The sequence below is a fragment of the Heterodontus francisci genome, chromosome 11, assembly GCF_036365525.1.
Source record: "Heterodontus francisci isolate sHetFra1 chromosome 11, sHetFra1.hap1, whole genome shotgun sequence".
In the NCBI taxonomy this organism is placed as follows: domain Eukaryota; kingdom Metazoa; phylum Chordata; class Chondrichthyes; order Heterodontiformes; family Heterodontidae; genus Heterodontus; species Heterodontus francisci.
In genome coordinates, this window is record NC_090381.1 from 81,025,899 (window position 1) to 81,049,156 (window position 23,258).

The 23,258-nt window shown below is 42.5% G+C and overlaps 1 protein-coding gene across 1 annotated transcript in view; it reads left to right on the forward strand.

The window, feature by feature from the left end:
• Positions 1–23,258, forward strand: part of mcf2l2 (MCF.2 cell line derived transforming sequence-like 2) — a 401,635-nt gene that overhangs the window by 278,356 nt on the left and 100,021 nt on the right. The window contains exons 20-25 of the mRNA XM_068042330.1: positions 787–879; positions 4,344–4,469; positions 18,220–18,441; positions 20,144–20,236; positions 21,691–21,769; positions 22,346–22,412. Of these exons, the coding sequence (XP_067898431.1) occupies positions 787–879; positions 4,344–4,469; positions 18,220–18,441; positions 20,144–20,236; positions 21,691–21,769; positions 22,346–22,412 (680 nt within the window). The remainder of the gene's footprint in view (positions 1–786; positions 880–4,343; positions 4,470–18,219; positions 18,442–20,143; positions 20,237–21,690; positions 21,770–22,345; positions 22,413–23,258) is intronic.

Consider the following 23,258-nt stretch of genomic DNA (forward strand, 5'->3'; position numbering starts at 1 on the left):
TTACTTGTACTTCTTTCAATTTAGTGTACTGTATTCGCTACTCACAATGCGGTCTCCTCTACATTGGGGAGACCAAATGCAGATTGGGTGACTGCTTTGCTGAACACCTCTGCCCAGTCCGAAAGCATGACCCTGAGCTTCCGGCTGCTTGCCATTTCAACACTCCCCACTGCTGTCATGCCAACATTTGTGGCTTTGGCCTGCTGCAGTGTTCCAGTGAACATCACTGCAAGTTCGAGGAGCAGCATCTGATCTTTCAATTAGGCACACTACAGCCTTGTGGACTGAACATTGAGTTCAATAACTTCAGAGCATGACTGGCCTTTTTTTAATATTTTATTTTTTAACCATGTGCCTGCTTTTCATGTAGTCATGTAGCTGCTCATTATTCCACTATTAACAGTCTCTCTGGACTAATGCTTTGTCTTTCACCACAAGCATTAACACACGCTTTGCCTTTGTCCCAGGACAGCTTTGTTATTTAATCTCCCTCTGCTCTATCAAACACCTTCCCCTTTGTTATCTTCCCCACCCCCCTTCCCTTCACTTTCTTAAACCTAATTCTTTTCTAACCTTTGCCAATTCTGATGAAAGGTCACAGACCTGAAATGTTAACTTTGCTTCTCTCTCCACAGATGCTGCCAGATCTGCAAAGTTTCTGCAGCACTTTTTGTTTTTGTTTCAGATTTCCAGCATCTGCAGTATTTTACTTTTATTTAATACAATATGACTTCCTTAATGGTTGTTAAGCTCTAAAGCCTTATTTATTTTCTTTTTTTTCCCCAGGAGTGCCAACGTAAACTGGATCATAAACTTTCACTGGATGCCTACCTGTTGAAACCCGTCCAAAGGATTACAAAGTATCAACTTCTCCTAAAGGTAATCAGAATTCTTGACAAAGATCTGCCATTAGACTGGCTGAAGATTAATAGAAACAAAATAAGTTCCACTATATTTTGGATGATTTTAGTATTATAGATACCATGCCTATGATTTTAATAGAAATTCGTACAATCTTTACAACAATAATAAGGCATAGAAAATTAGTGTAACAATTTCCGGTATGAAAATATCTCAACTAGTGATGTCCCATTGCATTGTTTGGAGATTAAAGGCTTTTGATGTCCTTTGTTTCCAACCACAAGTTCTCCTTATTGCCGTTGACATTGAGAACTCAGAAAATTTGGAGATGGGTCAGTTGTTTTCAAACCTGTTCTCAAGTAGTTTAGTCTGCCCTTTTGATGGTAGGGCAGTATTACCATCAACAGCAATGACAAAGCCCTTCTATCTGATGTCAATTGCCAGCACTGAAAGCTCAAAAAAATGGAAGCCAAACTGAGTGCTGAGAGAAACATACCTCATTTCAGTTAGGTAAGTATTAATTTATAATTTCAAGAATGATACTGACCAATTGCAAGACAAATGCTTATCCTGGAAATACTGTGGTGCAACAACAACAACTTGTTTTTATATAGTGCCTTTAACATAATAAAACTTCTCAAGGAACTTCACATGGAAATTATAAAACAAAATATTACATCAAGCCACATAAGGAAATACTGGGGCAGATGATCAAAATATTGGTCAAAGAGGTGATTTTAAGGAGCATGAAAGGAGGAACGTGAGGTAGAGAGGCAAAGAGGTTTAGGGAGAGAATTCCAGAACTTAGGGCTCAAGCAGCTGAAGGCACAGTCTCCACTGGTGGAGCAATTAAAATCAGGGATTCTCAAGAGGCCAGAATTAGAGGAGCACAGATATCTTGGAAGATTGTGAGGCTGGAGGACACCACAAAGTTAGGACAGGGTGAGACCATGGTGAGATTTGGAAACGAGGATGAGAATTTTAAATTGAGGTGTTGCTTAACCAGGAGCCAATGTAGATCAGCGAGCACAGGGGTGATGGATGGCAGGACTTCGTACAAGTTAGGACATGGGCAGCAGAGTTTTGGATCATGTCAAGTTTATGGAGTGAAGAATGTTGGAGGCTGACCAGGAGTTGCATTAGAATAGTCAAGTCTGGAGGTAACAAAGGCACAGATGAGGGTTTCAGCAGCAGATTAGCTGGGATAGAGGTAGAATAGGGTGATGTTACAGAGGTAGAAATAGACGTCTTAAGTGATGGCATGGACATGTGATTGGAAGCTCATCTTGCGGCTAAATATGAGCCAAGGGCTAAATTTTATCAGCCCCCTGAGGTCAGACTGGGAGGTGGGGAAGCCCATAAAATAGCAAGGGAAGACGTGGGGTGGAGTGCCCGTCGTCTTCCTGCCACCATGCCATCTGGCCAATGGCAGGGAAGGTGGAGGACGACCCTGCTGGCTAGAGGCCAATTGAGCCACTTAAGTGGCCAATTAAGAGCCTCTTCCTGCCACCACTGACGTTTTACCAGCGGTGGATGGCTTATCTGCCACGTGAGGAAACCACCAGGTAAATCCTAGCAGCCTCCCAGCAGGCACTCTTTGGCTTAAGGACTGACCCCCCCACCCCCCACCCCCCCCATGGCAGTGGTGGCACCACAGCAACAACGCCACCTGCCCTCACCAACCCCCCGCCCACCACACACCACTCACCAGGGCCTGCCTGTCTGGCCGCTGCGTGCCCAGATCCCAATTACCTGGTTGGGAGGGTGCCGTCCTTCCATGGCGTCCTCTTCTTCCAGGTGCAGTCCCAGCAATGGCCACTGCTCCCAATAGCACTTGTGATACTGCTGAGCTGCCAGCCTTCCGATTGGTCAGCAGCTCCTGGGGGTGTGGCCATCCTTGATAGGGACCGCTGCCTCAGTAGCAACCACTTAGTTGCCTTGCCCCCATAAAATGCAGCTCCTGATCCCGCAGAATGCCAAAGCAGGGTTTCCCGCTACCCCCCACATCGGCTTTTGGGCCTGTCAGTGGAACCTAAGATTGCAAACAGTCTGGTTCAGCCCCAGAGACTTATCAGGCAGAAGGATGAGGTCAGTGGTTGGGGAGCAGTTGGTGGCAGGGGCCCCTAGTTCTAGATTCTCCCACAAGAGGAAACATCCTTTCCACATCTACCCTATCAAGACCATTCGGATTCTTATATGTTTCAATCAAGTTGCCTCTTACTGTTCTAAACTCCAGTGGATATAAGCATAGCCTGTCCAACCTTTCCTTGTAAGACAACCCGCCCATTCCAGGTATTAGTCCAGTAAACCTTCTCTGAACTGTTTCCAATGTATTTACTTCCTTCCTTAAATAAGGAGACCAATACTGTACACAATACTCCAGATATGGTCTCACCAATGCCATGTATAACTGAAGCATAACCTCCCTACTTTTGTATTCAATTCCATTTGCAATAAACGATAACATTTTATTAGCTTTACTAACTACTTGCTGAACCTGCACACAAACCTTTTGTGATTCATGCACTAGGACACCCAGATCCCTCTGCAATCTCTCACCATTTAGATAATATGCTTCTTTTTTATTCTTCCTGCCAAAATGGACAATTTCACATTTTCCCACACAAACAAGTAACAAAGTTCAATGAATAATTTGAAAAGGCATAATGGATTGATTTTTATCTCTCTACCACCCTGTTAACACTGAAAAATTGGTGGTAGCAGAACCAAAATGGAGCAGCTGCCAGTTACCCTACTTACTACTGCTTTGATGTTTTTTGGATGGACTTGAATCTGGCAGTTAGAGCTACTGTCAAAAACAGATGGGAGTCTCATTCATCTGTGCAAATAGGGATCGAGTGACATATTTTTCTTATGCCATTTTCATCTGTGCCTACTGCCAGTTCCTGCACCTATCCACAACCAAGGCTGTTGCAAGTTGGGAAGCAGCTATTTCCAGCGATACTTAAACGAATCATCAGCAATTGTCAGGTAAAACTGGATGGAGGTTTTGGAGACATTTTTTCTGCAGTCGCTTGTAGGTATTACACCTTAACAGATATGAACACTTATGTAGTTTCTGCCGTAGATTCTGCACTCACCTTTCCTGCTGTTCCATAGTTTTACTTCTTTTTGTTGCAATGAAAAATATGCCTCCATTGAAGTTGCTGCTACAAGCCGTTGACAGTGGTTGCAACACCTGATTACCTACCTCCACTTTGATGAGTTCTCTATTTGGGGTTCGTGTGCGTTGGCACCTCACCGACTGCATGATAATGAGGGCTAACTATGAAGAAAACATGGCTTGCACTCTGAATCCTCCAGTTCGCTGCCACACACAAACCATTCACTGCTCATTTGTTTACTGCATGCAAATGAAAAATGCCCCCATATAATATAAATAAAATAGATTCATTTTACATAGGCTACATGATATAGTGTGTTATGACTGCCCATTAAGATTAAGTGACTCTTTCTACTAGGAGATGCTGAAGTGCTGTAAGAACTCGGAGGGCACTGCAGAACTGGAGGAAGCACTGGAGACAATGATTAGTATAATTAAATCAGTGAATGACTCCATGCATCAGATTGCTATCACTGGGTTTGAGGTAAGAGCACAAAATGATGTACAACCTACTCTGTTTTCGAACAATTTGTGTAATCCTAAGTATGGTGACGTGTTTCTTTTGCAGTTGACATTCTGCTACTGCTTGACAACTGATGCTTTTACTTCGCATGATGAATAGTAGCTTTTGATCTACCAAATATGAATCAACACAACATGCTGAGTATACAGTCTACCGTTCTTAATTCAAGTTTACTATTCACAAATCTGAATTATCAGATCGTTTGAGCACTAAATTCCCAACTGCTGTGTTAGTTTTGTCAGTTCCGAAGAAGGGTCACTGACCCGAAACGTTAACTCTGCTTCTCTTTCCACAGATGCTGCCAGACCTGCTGAGTGATTCCAGCATTTCTTGTTTTTGTTTCAGATTTCCAGCATCCGCAGTATTTTGCTTTTATTATATTGCTGTGTTAGTTATATTGCTTAATCCAAATTATTGGATAAATCAAATTTTAGCACTTTGTAATTATCAGGAATTGATTATTCACAATCCAATAATTTGGGCCAGGCTGAGAAAGAAGATTGGCAAATTGGTCAATGAAAGGATAGAAATTATTTTTGGTGATGATAGACAAACTCATAATACATTTGTATGGCATTACTCTGTCTGCCATTATAAATGAAGCTGTTAACCAATTTAAAATATAAATGTATCAGTATAAATACCGGAAAGTCATCTGAACATATGAACAATTCATCTTCTATTATGACAGTAATTTCTAGCCCCATGTTTATGTTATAGAAAATATATATTCCAGAATGTAAAAATTAATTGAAACAATGGTACGAACCTCAATACTAATTATTATCCAGAAATTTATTAGTATTTATTATTACATTTCAGTGGTAATGCTGCAGTGAGATTGGAATATAGATCCTGTTTTTCAGATAACAAGAAAAATGGGGTTGAATTTGCCCAATTCTCAAGCTCACCTATACAACCTGAGGGCTGGCCTAACCTAATATTCCACTCAGAATCCTTTGAAGAACCAAAGAAAGAGCTTGGCCTGTACCACACTTGGCTGTGCCCAGAAATCGCTTCCAGGTTGTAGTTCTTAAGGCTTTATGACCAACTTTAACAGGAGGCTTTAGTGGGGACAGAAAAGTGGACTAATATATCACAATGACACATTGGATATTTTTGGGCAGCACTGCTTCCTGATGAAGATTTGTACCAAAGGAAGGTTGTCTTTTTTGGGACTGTAAACTACTCTCCAGGAAAAGTATAGGTGCAAGCTACATCAAGGTAGGTTGCCAGCTTTCACCCAGGTACCTTACACCTGGTTGTAAATGAGACTAAGTTCATGAGGTGGAGGGGCACTTCAGTTCCAAGCAACCACCTTATTGATCAGCCATTGAGGAGCATGTAGGTAGATTAGATTCAAGAGAACTTAAATTATACTGTTGCACTGAAGGGCAACATAGTGATGCACCACAGCTCAAAGCACTTACTTATAGGAAATAAACATTGGTTAGCAGTATTCAGTCAGACAACGCTCTTGATTTTTTTTTTTATTCGTTCGCAGGATATGGGCATCCCTGACAAGGCCAGCATGTATTGTCCATCCCTAATTTTCTTGGGTAATATTTCTTCAGACAGAAGATGGGACTAAATAGCTGTTTAGATGCAGTTTTGGCTAATATAGGTAGGTTGTAGCTGAGCAGATAACACACACAAGAACACGCACATGAAATAGGAGTAGGAGTAAGCCATTCAGCCCTTCGAGCATGCTCCGCCATTCAATGAGATCATTATTCCAAAGATTCACCACCTCTGAGAGAGGAAATTCCTCCTCATCTCGGTCCTAGATGGTCTGCTCCTTATTCTGAGACAGTGTTCCCTGGTTCTGGACTCTCCAGCCAGGGGAAACATCCTTCCTGTATCAACCCTTTCGAACCCAGTAAGAATTTTGTATGTTTGAATGAGATCACCTCTCATTCCTCTAAACTCCAGAGAATAAAGGCCCAGTCTATTTAATCCTTCCTCATAGGACAATCTCTCCATCCCAGGAATTAGTTTGGTGAACCTTCGTTGCACTCCCTCAAAGGAAAGTATAATCTTTCCTTAGGTAAGGAGACCAAAACTGCACACAGTACTCCAGGTGCACTCTATATAAGTGCAGTTAGACATCTTTGCTCCTATATTCAAATCCTCTTGTAATGAAGGCCAACATCCATTTGCCTTCTTAATTGCTTGCTGTACCTGCATGTTAGCTTTCAGTGATTCATGAACAAGGACATCCAAGTCCCTATAAAATTCAACACTGCCCAGCATCTCATCATTTAAGAAATTGTCATACAGGCCCCCACCTGCCAAGAATGAGGCACATATATTTTGCCACATGGACATTAAATTTTAAAATTGTTGTTAGGACGAAAAGAAGGCCTATTAGAAGGGGTTGCCAAGCCCCTGGCTGGAAAAACATTTTTTTATACTAGCAGACAGTGTTGGAACAAAGGAACCAGCCCCTGCCCCAATACACAGAAGAGATCTGGTCAAACCAGTCGGTCATGTGACCACCTGCTGGCCAACTAGGGGAGTTTTAAATTGGAGAAACAGAATTTGAACTCAGAAAGCTGTTTGCTCCTGGACTGGAAATGACCTCTCTTCTGTCTGCTCTCATCTCGTTCTCACCAGCTTCGGAATCCATTGAAGACATATGAACCCCAAGAGAGAAAGTCTCATATAGTGAACAAGGTTTAAGAAGAATACTAGGCCCCAACAAAAAACAAGATCTACCTACAAGCAAGGACTACAGCGAGCTCGAAACACAGTAACAATTCCCCCCCCCCTCAGAGATTGCCTCAACCCTCTCTACTTTATTTTTCTTCTGCTCTTTTCTGTCTCTATTAGCATGTGCGTATAGCATATGCATGTTAGGGTGGGACGCGGCATGTACCAATAGGCGTTAACCGAATTAGAGTTTAAGTTTTAATAAATTTCACTTTTCTTCTTTAAACCTAAGAAAGCCTGTTTGTGCTCATTTCTTTGCCTTTTAATTGGAAAGTGGTGAACAAAGATTCACCAAGGGGGAGCTCAAAACACTGCGTGTTTAAAAATTAAACTCTTTTACAGTAGGACCAGGTGAAGGCTAAAAGGGACCCCGAGACACCTTTCTCACCTGCTCGTAACAAAATATTCTGTATTTCAATTTTTCCTACCAAAGTGGATAACCTCACATTTCATCAGGGTCCATGGAAGACTTAACCTTAGGTTTCATCTATGAGACCATGTGAAGCCTACACAGGTCCTTCTATGTCCGTTTCTGCTATGTTCTTAGGGTGGATCTTTTCTTGGTTGTGGTGGGTTACATTCCTTGCAAGGGCTTTCTGTGGATGCCTCTATTGGGCAAAATTGTGTTGCAGGCAGCAAAGCATAATAATATGAGTGATTTTGCAAGATTGTATTGCAGTACACCATAAGATCAATCAAGGCATCTGAAGCTTTGGCCTGGATTTTACAGTCAGTGGTGAGGAATGGCGCTTGCTATTCACTATGTTGACGGTTGTCCATGGAGTTTTTGTGGGCTTTTGAACATAGACTTGCTGTCATTGAACATCTTATACAGAGTGGTGTGCTCTAGAGGGGATCTGTGGCATTTGTGAGCAGGGTAAGAAATAGCAAGGCTTTTCAATCAATCAGATTGAAAAATTCTCACTGAACCATGCAGATTCTAAAACAGGAAGTTTAAAACAGGAGTTATAAATTAGATTTAAATCGTTTACAGAAGACAAAATAAAAATTGAGAAAGAAAGATGGGGGTGCAGGAGCAGAGAGACCTGGTGTATATGTGCATAAGTCATTGAAGGTGGCAGGACAGGTTGAGAGAGCTGTTAATAAAGCATACAGCATCCTGGACTTTATGAATAGGGACAGAGAGTACAAGAGCAAGGAAGTTATGTTGAACTTTCATAAGACACTAGTTTGGCCTCAGCTGGAGTATTGCATCCAGTTCTGGGCACTGATTTTAGGAAAGAGGGGAAGGCATTGGAGAGAGTGCAGAAAAGATTCACAAGAATGGTTCTAGGAATGAGGAACTTCAGTTATGTAGATAGATTGGAGAAGTTAGGACTAATTTCCTTGGAGAAAAGAAGGCTGAGAGGAGATTTGATAGAAGTATTCAAAATCATTAGGGGTCTGGACAGAGTAGATAGAGAGAAACTGTTCCCACCTGTGAATGGATCAAGAATGAGACGGCACAGATTTAAAGTAATTGGTAATAGAAGCAATGGCGACATGAGGAAAAACCTTTTCATGCAGCAAGTGGTTAAGGTCTGGAATGCACTGCCTGAGAGTGTGGTGGAGGCAGGTTCAATTGAAGCATTCAACAGGGAATTAGACTATTATATGAAAAGGAAGAATGTACAGGGTTATGGGGAGAAGGTGGGGTAATGGCATTGGGTGAATTGTTCATTTAGAGAGCTGGTGCAGACATGATGGGCTGAATGGCCTCCATCTGTGCAGCAACAATTCTGTGATTCTATGATGGGATTAAGAGAGAGTAGATAAAGGAGGCTGTTACGACCGCTCAGGAAAAAGCCCCCATTCTGATCACGGTGGGAGCAATGCACTGTTAATTCAGTCCCATCGCTCCACAGGTCGCAGCATATTTCTTTAAGCTTTCCAAATTGGAAATTGCAGCTAAATTGAACAATCTAGTAACCCCCGAACAAAGCGAACCAAACCAGGCATCTTTAGATTTCAATAAATTAACTATTTATTTAAAAAAACTAAAATCTTAAACACTACTAAGATAACCAATATCTAAAGGCATTATAACTTCTTATTTAAAAATCTATCTCCCGCATTTGCATACCGAAAAATGGAAAAAAATTAAGTCTTTGCAAATTACGTTCCTTACGAATGGTCTTCCAATACAATACAAAGTTCACTTGCAATCTTCCAAGGTCCAATGAAAACAAAAGATCCTTCCAAAGATAAGGGTTCAGCAGTTTGGCTATTCTAGTATTAAACACTTTTTTTTCCAGTGATGAACATAGCAGATATGACTATTTTGTTGTGAAAGAAAAAGCTTTTCTTTATTTTTATGGAATTAATTCGGCTTGAAGCTTTGTACAGTTTTGAGAGAGAAATAACACAGCTTTTGTTCCTTCAGTTTAAATTGTCTCAGAGCCTTGTCTGCTGACTGCTGCTCAGCTAATTTGAAAGTCATTGAATCTCTCTCTCCCTTTGGCTGTTGCTTGGCAACCAGAATGCACTCTGGCTCACTGAACCACTGGAACTTTCTGCCTTAAAGATGCACTGATCTTTTTGCAGTCTTAAAGGCGCACTGCAATATTTCCAAGGAGAGAAAAAAAAAACACAGGACTGTGACAAGGCAGACAGAAAAAGTAAAAAAAACCTGATTAAATTATGAAAGAATGAAACTCCACACCACTGTAAAATTAAAGTTTCTGGGCCAGAGAGGTTTCTTGGTAGTATTTATGACAGATCAGGGTGTTAGAAATTCACTTACACCTGAATGTACTAGCCCTAACATTTTCTGGTGTGTTGAGCAGGTAACTAGTGGCTAAGTACTGCAATTTGACACCCTTACTTTGATTTCAATGTGAATCTATCAGTGAAGTACTGTTATAGTGTAACCTGTGGAGCAGCAGGTCAACTTGGACTGCAGTTTCCAGATTTCCTTATTTAACTGTGCATGTATGGACTCCAGAAGTTTTTGTCTGAATTGTTCCACAATGTCAATGATTTAATATCTCTATAGCTTGCCTGATTACAGTTTCTTTGGTCAAATGTATCTGGTGTTGTGATGCTCAACCAGACTTTGAATGTGCTCCATTAGTGCCATTAGCCATGGCTACAAAGCATATCCTTCTCGTAGCAACCAACCTTGCAGTAACCCAAATAATATAGTGTCATGCTAGGTCCTCACCTGCCAAGAATGAGGCACATTAATTTTGTCATGAACATTGATTTTAAATTGTTGCTGGAGCGAGGAAATAACTTGTTAAACAGATCAGCCATGACTGGAAAATACATTTGCATATTAACAGACAGTGCTTGGAAGTACCATTCCCTGACATATTCAACCCACAATGAACCTTGATCACCAGGTATTGTGTGTAAGAGGAGCATTCCTGAGACTGCTAAGGTGATACAATCCAGGGCTGGTTAGACCAGCTGTTCACTTGACGAACTGGCTGTTCCAGGATTTTTTGAACTCGCCACAGAGAGTTTGAACTCAAAAAGACTGTTTGCTCCTGGACTGAGAAGATCTCTCCTGTCTGCTCCCAAGCATCTGAATCCACTGAAGACACATGAACCCCGAAAGAAAAAAGTCTCCAACATCAAACAAGGTTTATGAAGAATACTTGGCCCCAACGAAAAGCAACATCTACCTGCAATCAAGGACTCTACAGTGAGCTTGAAGAACCGCAACAAAAACTCTTCAGATAATGCCTCAAACTTTTCCACTTTATTTTCTGCTCTTTTCTATCTCTATTTGCATGTGGGTATAGCATATGCATGCGAGCGTGGGCATGTCGTGTATCCGTAGGCGTTAACCGAATTAGAGTTTAAGTTTAAGTTTAATAAATTTCAACTTTTCTTCTTTAAACCTAAGAAAACCTGTTTGTGCTGGTTTCTTTGCCTTATATTTGGAAAGCGCTGAACAAGGATTCGCCAAGGGGGAGCTAAAAACACGGTGTATTTAAAATTAAACCCTGTTATGGTAAGACCAGGCGAGAGGGACCTCTAGACCTCTTTCTCACCTGGTCGTAACAATAGGGATCCTTGATTGTCTCAGGTTGACAGCATCATGGTTGCTGTTAGGGTACCTGACACTGGCATATATGATTGCATATTCATGTTTAAAAAAACAAGCTACATATTGAGGGTGTTCTATCACTTATGGTTAGCAAAAGTGTAAGAGCTATACCCAGGACCTCTTAGGAGCACCTGTGACCCATCTCAATAGAGTCCTGCCAAGCAAAAGAAATTACAACACAGTTGTACTGCTACTTCTAGCTCATCAATTAGCTGGCTGTAGTGAACAATGCATCAATGTATCCACCTGTGGGTGGCAGATCGCCAGGTGTGGGTGATGCCCCCTGTGGCTGCCTGGAAACATCATGACATTTAGATATTGAGGATAGTGGTGACCTTCACTACCAGTGCAGTGATGTGTCGAATATCTGGAGGTCTGCTTGTAGCATGCAACATCACTCTGTCATAACCTCTTGAATAAAGTGCAGTCTCCTGTTGCTTTGTTTCTTAAACAAATTAAGGTACAATAACTTCAGTACTATATGATGCTTCCAGCACATACAGTGTAAGAGGAATAGTGAAGACATCCGTCCTCCAGATTTCCATGGGAAACATGCCTGGTCTTTAACAAAAGTGGAAATAAATAGGTAATATGTCCAAACTGCCCACTGGCTTCTAGCAAAGTTTTTAGTGGCCAAAAAGATGAAAAATAAACTTATCCAAATGCACTTTCAAACTGTGGCTGTTCTGTCCTGCCATACTGGGCAGTGCAGATTTAAGGAAATTCTGAAATCCTTTTGTACTTTCCAAAATTTGTTACATTTGTTTTCAATGGACATCACTTGCATTGAGCCTAAAACTCAGAAGTACCTTTTTTTATTCATTCGGGGAATGTGAGCGTTGCTCATCCCTAATTTCCCTTGAGAAGGCGATGGTGAGCTGCCTTCTTGAACTGCTGCAGTCCTTGGTGTGTAGGTACGCCAACAGTGCTGTTGGAAAGGGAGTTACAGGATTTTGACCCAGCGACAGTGAAGAAACGGCGCTATAGTTCCAAGTCAGGATGGTGTGTGACTTGGAGCGGAATTTGCAGGTGGTGGTGTTCCCACGCATCTGCTGTCCTTGTCCTTCTAGGTGGTAGAGGTCACGGTTTGGAAGGTGCTGTCGAAGGAACGTTGGTGAGTAGCTGCAGTGTATCTTGTAGATGGTGCTGCAACTGTGCATTGGTGATGGAGGGAGTGAATGTTGAAGGTGGTGAATGGGATGCCAATCAAGCAGGCTGCTTTGTCCTGGATGGTGTTGAGCTTCTTGAGTGTTGTTGGAGCTGCACCCATCCAGGCAAGTGAACAGTATTCCATCATATTCCTGACATATGCATTGTAGATGGTAGACAGGCATTGAGGAGACAGGAGGTGAGTTACCTGCCGCAGAATTTCCCAGCCTCTGACCTGCACTTGTTGCCACAGCATTTATGTGGCTGGTCCAGTCCAGTTTCTGGTCAATGGTGATCCCTAGGATGTTGATAGTGGGGGATTCAGCGATGGTAGTACCATCGAACGTCAAGGGGAGGTGGTTAAATTCTCTCTTGTTTGAAATGGTCATTGCCTGGCACTTGTGTAGTGCAAATATTATTTGCTCTGTCCTCTAACTGTACTATACTTCATAACACACAGCAGCCTCACAGCTCCAGAGACCTGGGTTCAGTTCTGGGTACTGTCTGTGCGGAGTTTGCAAGTTCTCCCTGTGACCGCGTGGGTTTCCGCCGGGTGCTCCGGTTTCCTTCCACAGCCAAATACTTGCAGGTTGATAGGTAAATTGGCCATTGTAAATTGCCCCTCGTGTAGGTAGGTGGTAGGAGAATGGTGGGGATGTGGTAGGGAATATGGGATTAATGTAGGATTAGTATAAATGGGTGGTCATTGGTCAGCACAGACTCGGTGGGCCGAAGGGCCTGTTTCAGTGCTGTATCTCTAAATAAATAAACATCAAAATCAGCACTTTGCCTACTAAGCCCTGACATCTTACCTGTGTGACAGAGGACGGTCAGTGCAAAATGGGTGAGAAATTGACTTTATTGATCTCAAGCCATACACAAACCCCACGCAGCACCCCATGACAAACTTTACGCTGCCAATGCTGGCTTATAACAAAAGAAGTTTTTTCCCTAAAATGTTCATCCTTTAGTTGTCTAGAGTTAACTTACCGCTTAAGTGTTTATTTTTGAAGCTGAGAAGTAAACACAATACAGTTTCAATAGTGAAGGAGAAAAGTTCTGCCAGTGCTGGGAAATTGAAATAAAAACAGAAAATGTTGGAAATACTCAGCAGGTCTGGCAGCATCTGTGGAGAGAGAAACGGTGTTAACATTTCAGATCTGTGACCTTTCATCAGAAGGTACAAACAAGGTAATGGGCTGGATCGATTTGGTTAGAGTTGAGATGCAAAAAGGATATTAACATACAACTAGGGATATTCTATGGACCGCCAAATAGTGAGATAGAGGGATAGAGGAGCAAATCTGCAGGGAAATCACAGAGATGTACAAGAACTGTAGAGTGTTAATATTGGGGGACTTTAATTATCAAAATATTGATTGGTAAAATTTTAGAGTGAAGGGAAAAGAGGGGAGGAATTTCTGGATTCAGGAGAACTTTCTTGATCAGTATGTTCTCAGCCCAACTAGAAAGGGGGCATTGCTGGATCTGATGCTGGGAAATGAGATGTGCCAAGTGTCTGTCGGGGAGCACTTGGGTAAGAGTGATCATTATTTCATAAGGTTTAGACTGTAATGTAGCAAAGCAAGGAATGATATAAGGTATTACAGCTAGATGGGAAGAGGGGTAATTTCAATACGAAGAGAAGATATCTAGCCAGAATAAAATGGAACCAAAGACTAACAGGAAAAACTGTAACGGAACAATGTGTTATCTTTAAGGAAGAGATGCTTCAGGTACAGGGCTAGGACCATTCCAACAAGGGTGAAAGGTGGGGGAACCAAAAACAGGGCTCCTTGGATGACAAGGGAGATAGAGATAATTGTGAAACAAGAAAAAGAGGGTGTATGATGCATGTCAGGCAAATTCTTCAAGTGAGAACCAGGCCAAATACAATAAGTTGAGAGGGGAAGTGAAGAGGAAAATAAGGCTGGCAAAGAGAGAATATGAGAATAGAATGGAAGTCAACATAAAAGGGAACCCAAAAACCATCTACCTGCATCTAAATAGTGAGCAGGTAGCAAGAAGTGGAGTGGGGCATATTAGGGACAAAGAGGGTAATATATGCTTAGAGGCACAGGGCAAGGCTAATATACTTAATGAGTACTTTGTATCAGTGTTTACTAAGGAAGAGGAATCTGACAAAATATCGGTAGAAGTGGAAAGAGTAGAGACAATGGATAGGGTAACAACTGAGAAGGAGGAGGTACTGGAAAGGCTGGCTAGGCTTAGGGTAGATAAGTCACCTCGTCCGGATGGCTTGCATCCCAGGTTGCTAAAGGAAATGGGGGTGGAGATAGCAGAAGGGCTTGCCATAATTTTCCAGTCTTCCCTAGATAAGGGGCAGGTGCTAGAGGATTAGAGAGTGGCAAATGTGACACCCGTATTCAAGAAAGGGTGTAAGGATAGCCTTAGCAACTGCAGAGCAGTTAGTTTAACATGAGTGGTGGGTAAGGTTTTAGAAACAATAATCAGGGGAAAAATCAACAGGCACTTGGAGAGATTTGAGATAATTAGGGATAGCCAGCAACGAGTTGTAAAAGACAGATCATGCTTGTCTAATCTAATTGAATTTTTTGATGAAGTGACAGAGAAGGTTGATGAGGGGATGTTGTCTACATGGATTTTAAGAAAGTGCTTGATAAAGTACCACATAAAAGGCTGATTAACAAAATTGAAGCTCATGGAATAGTGTCCAATTGGATAAAAAAAATTAATTTAAGGACAGAAAACATCAAGTCATGGTAAATTGTTATTCTTCAGACTGGAGGATGGTAGACAGTGGTGTTCCCCAAGGGCTAGTGCTGGGCCCACTGCTTTTTTGCCACATATAAATGACTAGGATCTTGGAATACAGAGTAGAATTTAAAAATTTCCTAATGATACCAAACTTGGAGAAGTGACAAACAGTGAGGATGATACGAATCACCTGTAATCAGACATAGATAGACTAGCAGAAAGGGGAGACGAGTGGCACATGGAATTTAATACAGAGAAGTTTCTGGTGATGCATTTTGGAAAATGGTATAGGATGAAGCAATATAGACTTAATAGCACAGTTCTATAAAGTGTGCAGGAACAGAGGGACCTTGGGGTGCATGTGCATCGACCTTTGAAGGTGGCAGAACATATTGAGGGTGGTTAGCAAAGCATTTGGGATCATGTGCTTCATAAATAGAGGTGTTAAGCTGGATTTTGTTCTTCCCTGGCATCGGGTACCATGGCAGGGGCCTGAAGATGGCTCCGGATAAGGCCCGCCACGGACCTCGACGCTGGGAAGGCCTAGCCCAATCCACCCAGCAGTGGTGAGGCTCTGTGGTGGCCTCCCCGCCACTGGGCGACGGTCCACAATTTAAATATTCAAATGAATAAAATTAATAAATTTACATAGACTTACCTGCGATCTTGAGGGCCCGCCACAATCTTCGATGCGGCAGCCGTCACTCCCGTGCCTTCAAATCCCTGTCTGGGGAAAAACAACGTCACACTGGTGGGGAGGAGGGAGGAGGTAGGTTTGTCAGTGCAGTGGGGTTGGGGGAATGGGGTCAAATATACATAATGGGTGTAGGGGATGGTGGAAAGAGTTGAACCTTAAACTTTGTGCAGTTTGTGGGGGGGAAGGTCAATTGTAAAAGGTAAGTGTTTTGGGGGGGAAGAGCAAATAATTATTGTAATTGTTATTGTGGGGGGGGTGGGAAAGGGATGTTAGAAATTTTTTTATTTAATTTTGGCATGTAGGACTTTAAAAATATAAATTCAGCAGCAGGGCTGGCTGCCCTTTAAAAATGGTGCCTTTGCCTACACACAGGCAGCTGATGCCATCGCCCGGGACGGACAGCCCGCCCCTTCCATGAGATTGTGGGGGTGGGCGCCCGGCTATTTAAATGAGCTGCCGCGCTTGAGATTGCATTGGCTCTTTGGCATTTTTTGAGCTCGCTGCCGATCTTGGTGGCGGGCTCTTAAAATCCAGCCCATTGATAACAAAAGCAGGGAAGTTATGCTGAACCTCTATAAAGCTCTGGTTAGGCCACAACTAGAGTATTGCATCAAGTTCTGGTCACCACACTTCAGGAAGGATGTGAGAGTCCTTGAGAGGGTGCAGAGAAGATTTACCCAAATCGTTCCAGGGATAGAGGATTTTAGTTCCAAGGTTAGGTTGGAAAAGCTGGGGTTGTTGTCCCTTGAGCAAAAGTGATTGAGGGGAGATTTGATTGAAGTGTACAAGATGATGACAGGCTTAGATAAGTTAGACAAGGAAAAACTGTTCCCATTAGCTGATGGTACAAGGACAAGGGGACACAGATTGAAGGTTTTGGGCAAGAGATGAAGGGTGAATATGAGGAAGAGATTTTTTATGGACTTGAAGGAAATATACTTGCAGAGCTACGGGGATCGAGTAGGAGAGTGGGACTGATTGGATTGCTCTGCAGAGAGCCGGCATAGACTCGATGGACTCATTGATTTTACCCCAACAGCAGGGGACCTGGCAATGGGTCAGAAGGTCGGGGGGTGGGGGTGACCCCACTCGGCGCTGTTTCGGACCCGTTTAAATTTCACATGGTCCAGCCAATTAACTGCCTGCTCTTGGAGACACCATCCCTTTAACAGACAAACCCCTGCCTCCAGAGCTGCTGACCAATCAGAGGGCCAGCAGCTCAGCAATACCAGCTGTGCCACTGGCAGCGGTAGCCATTGCTGGTACTGCAGGAGACTCCCGGATCCAGGTAAGTGGGTTCAGGGTCGTTGGGTTCAGTCAGGCAGTCCCCGGTGGGGAGGTGGGTTGGTGAGGGTGAGGTGGGATCTTGCCAGGGAGGCCGCCATCACCACCAGGGGGGCCTTCCATGGGCCATGGTTTGTCCACAGACAAGGGGCACGTCCTTCGAGCCCACTAGGAGGCCACCAGGTCTTACCTGGTGCTATAGCCACTCAATGGCAGTCCCTTCCAACATTATTTAAATGGGAGTGGAGACTGGAAGTTGCCCTTAAGTGGCCCTTAATTGGCCTTGGGCGAGAGGTCTGTCTTCCAACTTTCCCACTGCGGACAAAATGGCATGGGGGCAGGGTGACGTCGGGCACGCTGCCTGATGCTACCCCATGCCATTTTGTGTGCCCTCCCCTGCCTCCATTCTTGTCTCCAAGGGCAGGATAAAATCCAGCCCAACGTTTCAGGTCAGTGACCCTTCACCAGACCTAAGAGTTCTGAAAGGGTCATCAGCATCCACAAGTGCTGCCGGACTCCCTGCGTATTCCTAGCATTTTCTCTCTTTATTTCATTAGTCAGGCAAGAGGTCAGGGCTCAGCAGTCTCACTGTAAATGGGCAAACTCCAGATTTTAATCTTTTCCTAATAAAATAGGATGTTTAGGGCGGCACAGTGGCACAGTGGTTAGCACCGCAGCCTCACAGCTCCAGGGACCCGGGTTCGATTCCGGGTACTGCCTGTGAGGAGTTTGCAAGTTCTCCCTGTGTCTGCGTGGGTTTTCTCCGGGTGCTCCGGTTTCCTCCCACAAGCCAAAAGACTTGCAGGTTGATAGGTAAATTGGCCATTATAAATTGTCACTAGTATAGGTAGGTGGTAGGGAAATATAGGGACAGGTGGGGATGTTTGGTAGGAATATGGGATTGGTGTAGGATTAGTATAAATGGGTGGTTGATGTTCGGCACAGACTCGGTGGGCCGAAGGGCCTGTTTCAGTGCTGTATCTCTAATCTAATCTAATGTATAAGATTATCATACAACTTGTCCTGTGGTGCATTAATTTTGCTTCAACTTTGGAAATGCATTACTTTTACAGGGAAACTTAAATGACCTTGGGAAACTCTTGATGCAAGGATCCTTCAACGTGTGGACGGACCACAAGAAGGTTCACAGCAAGGTCAAAGACTTGGCAAGGTTCAAGCCAATGCAAAGGCACCTTTTCCTTTACACAAAGTTGCTGTTGTTCTGCAAGAAACGAGAGGAAAATGCAGATGGGTATGAGAAATCCCCCTCATACAGCTTTAAGCATTCATTGAAGGTACACAGTGATATCAGCAGTATAAAAAGAAAGAAGGACTTGCATTTATATGTTGTCTTTGAAATCATCAGCGTATCTCAATGTGTGTTACAGGCAATTAAGTACTTTTTGAAGTATATTATAATGGAGGAAACATGGCAGCCAATTTGCACAAAAAGCAATGAGATAATGACTTAGATAATCTTTTTATTGATTTTGATTTAATGATAACTATTGGCCAGGACACCAGGAATAACTCCCCCGCTCTTCATCAAAATAGTACCAAGGGATCTTTTATGTCTGCCTGAGCGAGCAGATGGAGCCTTGGTATAACATCTCATCTAAAAGACAACACTTCTGACATTACAGTACTCACTTAGTACTGCACTGGAGTTCAGCCTGGACTTTTTTGCTCAGGTCTCTGGAGTGGAACTTGAACCTACAACCTTCTGACTCAAAGGCAATAGTGTTGTCCACTAAGCCATGGATATGGATGGATGGACTGTATGGATGAAATTATTTTGTTTTAATCAGCCTGCAGTCAGTCTAATGATAATAAAGCTCTATCAATTCCTTAGGCTTAAAAATCCATGTGTCTGTGATCCTGGCATGTGCCTGGATAGGCCTGCTGGGAATGTCCATTGCTGACCTTACTAGATTATGTGGGGTCACGGGAGGTTACTTCATTTGAATGACCATGGCTGGTGCCTGAGCTACTGTGTCCACATCTCAGCACTCACCACAGCAGAAGAGGTAAAAAAAGTAGTGCTGTCTTAACGCTTTTCCTCCATCCAGGGCTACCCAATTTAAGATTATTTTTCATGGGCTCAAAGACTCTCTTTTGTCAGAGGGCCCATGAATGCTTACAAATTACAGCCACTTTTTGGGAATTCAATCTAAATCACAGCTTTAGATCCTCAGGTGAGCACTACTTTCACCAGCCAGGATTCCAGTAAGACTCCTTTCACCTGGCCTACTGGCCAGTAGGCAGATCCCAGGCTGGGCTGAGGAAAATCCAACTATATTGCCCTGTCAAAATACACTAAGATTGCTGCAGCAGGGATTCTGGAAGCTCAAGGCAGAGGCTAGGATCTGGTGTATCTGAACCCTGGCCTAATTCCCAAGCCTTCTGCCACACTGCCACTGGACGTATGGTGGGAATGCACCGGTAGTTCTGCAGAAATTTGGGGCTTTGGTTACTCCCAACTTTTCTGCATCTCTGCCCAAAATTCCTTCAAAGTTGGAAGTTAGTAAGATGAATCCAGAATAAGAAGGAATTTTCCAGTCTGCATTAGTTTGAAATGAAGAACTGTGACAATATGTTGACTATAATGTTGAATGTTAGAACGCAATGCAAATTATGTCCAACATTTTTCCAACAATAATATGCAATAATTTATGCTAATTAGATGCCTTCCTTCTGGTGCACATCCAGTACAGCCAGTGTTGGAGTGCACCAGTGATCCCAACGTAACTGCCCAGACAGCAACTTCAGAGCCAGATTTATAAAGAGAATGTAGAATCGCCTTAGTGATGTATATTATCCTGCCCCCAAACAAATTCTCGAAAATAGCTGTTCATTTTCTACTGACAACAATAAGATTTACTGAAAGTTTTATATGTAAAAGTTATTACAAAAGAAATCAAGTTTCTTATAAGACAAGCATGAATTGGATCACATTGACCAGCTCTGTAGCTAACTATGTGCATGCTCTGCTTTCAGATGAGTGCTGTTGGTATCACAGAAAATGTAAAGGGAGACATTAAGAAGTTTGAGATCTGGTACAATGGCAGAGAGGAAGTGTACACCATTCAGGTAACTGATACTGAAAACTGTATTTTGTTGGTAGTTGCATTACTTAAAGTATAAACATTTCAGCTGATTTTAACTCCCAGAGGGAATTGTGTGGGTGGGGCTAAGATGGATGGAAAACGTTTTAGCCTGCCACAGCTGAGGCTTAAGAGATGATCCACGGAATTTTCTGAATCGGCCCTATTGGTCTACTGGCCGAACCCTACAGAAAGTTTTAGCTGGCAGGCAGGTGAGAGTGGGATCTCCGGGGACAGGAGGCCACTGCCAGGGACCTGAAGGAATTGGGCCACAACACTCAGGTAAGTGGTTAGCAGTGGGGGTAATGGTTGAAGGCATTGAGGCAGAGGGTGAGGGGAGGCCCAATATTTCCTTATGGGTTCGGAGGAACACTCCTACTCCCCTTGGTCTTGCAGGAAACAATTTTTTTTAAAGTAATTCTTCACTTTTCTGGCCTTCTTCAGGCCCTGGCTCCTCTTGCCACAGGTTAGCCTGATGGGGTAGCCACAGTGGCTGCCTTGTGTAAGCCTTGGGTTAAAAATGCAGTTAAGCCCCAGGGATGTCATCAAATCCTGATCTGCATATTTAAAGGAGAACCCCACTGTCTTCCAGTGGGAGTCCCTCTCACATGCTCAAAAGAGTAAGTTAAAATTGCAAACCATGGAAAGTGCAATTGGTCAGTGTAGGTCACTACAACCATTTCAACTGCCCATCCAACTGCTTTATGCTGGATGGGTAGGGCCATAATGGGTCCTTTTGTTTCTGATTGGAAATCAGAGATTTTAATGAGCCAGGCAATTGGAGTGTGGGGTGTCGGGTGTGGAGAGTGCAGTGCTTTGTTGCCTTGTAATGGAATTAAATGGATCCTGTTATTAATGCTGGACCTTGCAACATCATTATGTTTTAAAAATTGTGATTTTTAAACGTTCAAGATGGAGTCCGGAAGATCAGGTGACCTCACATCCACTCTGCGAAGGATAAGACAGAAGTCTTGGTTACCAGGACAACAGAGAACACATATCAAATACATTCTTTTGAAAAACAGAGACTACAGGGCTAACACCATGCTAAATGTTCACAGATAACGTGCAGTAGTAGCTCCTTTCATCTTGACCAATTATGTTACCATTTTATCTGGATGCTAGGAACACACTGGTGTTTTATAGTAGTGAACACGGCTAGGATCCCAAGGCTAGGATTTTTGTTGTTGAATTTGAAGATGTCTGCCTATGTTAAGGCAAGTGTCCCATTACATTTGGTGGAAATTCCTGGAAGTGGCTGGGGGAGGATGCAGGCAGGCAGGAGAGTGGCTTTTCAAATGATTTCTGCCTCATCTGCTGGAGTTGCAACATGAAATTGGCTTAAATCAGATGGAAAGTCCTTCCCACTATTTTAAGCCATTTTTTCTATGTTACTGTTGTACTTTTGTATCCAATTTGAAAATGAATACCTAATTACAGGCATCATCTGTAGAACTGAAGAACCTTTGGGTTTCTGAAATCCGGAAAGTACTGACAGGACAACTGCAAGCTTACAGAGGTAAATAAAAGTGCAAATCAAGCTTTGAATATACAAATAGAAATGGACTATCTATACTTGTCTTTATAACACCCAAATCCATTCCTATCCTGATATTCACCTGTCTCATTTTAAAGGTGTCAGTCGATACCTGCAAAGCTGCTTTAATTGGGAGCCCATTCCACTTGCCTATGACAATAGACAAAAACACTTTCTAAATACAAGCTTTCTTAAGGCTTGTTAATGTTACATTCTTATTGTTTAGTTGCACACTCACAGTTCAAATCAAATAACTGTTATTATATTCTGATTTGATACCTTTAGGAACATTAAAGGACAGATTCTTCCTGACAAAGTCCACTCAATTCTTGCAACCATTAATTTAAATGGGCAGACAATCAGATGACCTCCCTTACAGATGTGTGCTTCCTGCCCGATTTTCCTGTAATTGTTTTGCCCAAGTGATCCAATAGTGCCAAGTGCAGAAACAGGAAAATCTGCCCTAAAGTTCAAAAATGGGTAACTAAAAAATTCCTAGAATTATCTAAGAATGCAAACAGTTTATAATAATTTCTTTCTTTCTCATTTGCATGACAGAAGCAAGTCAACTGAACCAGAGGATACAAGAACATGTTTACCAAGCTCCACTGAACACACCCAACAGGTAGTGTAATATCTGCTCATTTTTGGTAGCTAACTATTGCAACATTTTACTTGACTCAATTTTGAGAGATTCCCAAGCTTGATCTTTTCTGATCATTATATTTAATTACCAGAACATAGTCACAGCTACTATTTAGAAGTCATTGTATTGAAAAGAAGTTAATTATCAGTATTAGTAGAGCCGTAATAGTTAAAGAAAGTAAATGATCCAAACAATGCCATTCATTTATCATTTGTAGAAACCCTCTCAAAAACTCTTCATCTTGTCACTCATTTTCTTTGAAGAGAACCTAAACCTAGATTAAACTGCCACCATTTAATTTGCTTAAGCTCATTAGTACAGTCAACAAATTAATGATACAATTTAAACTATCTATTGTTACGACTAAGGTGGGAGGAGTGCACTGTTATTTCTAGTTCCATTTCTCCACAGGTCACAACATAAGAACATAAGAACTAGGAGCAAGAGTAGGCAATTCAGCCCCTCGAGCCTGCTCCACCATTCAATACGATCATGGCTGATCTCATCTCGGCCTCAACTCCACTTTCCTGCCAGTTCTCTATAACCCTTCAACCCATTACTGATATGGTCAATCATATACTTTTCCCAGAATAAAACACACTAACCAGGTTTCTTTAATGAACAACAAAATTATCAGTTTATTATAAAATAAGTCTTAACCAGTAATGATGTAAAGTATAAACACACAGATGGAAATTTTCAAGTCCCCTTTTTACTTTAGCCACTCACACACACACATACACCAGTTAACCGGAAAAATAAAGGGGATTTTTGTTCAGAGCTCTGTTACAGACCAAAAACCACTTGGGCTGAATACTTGCTCAT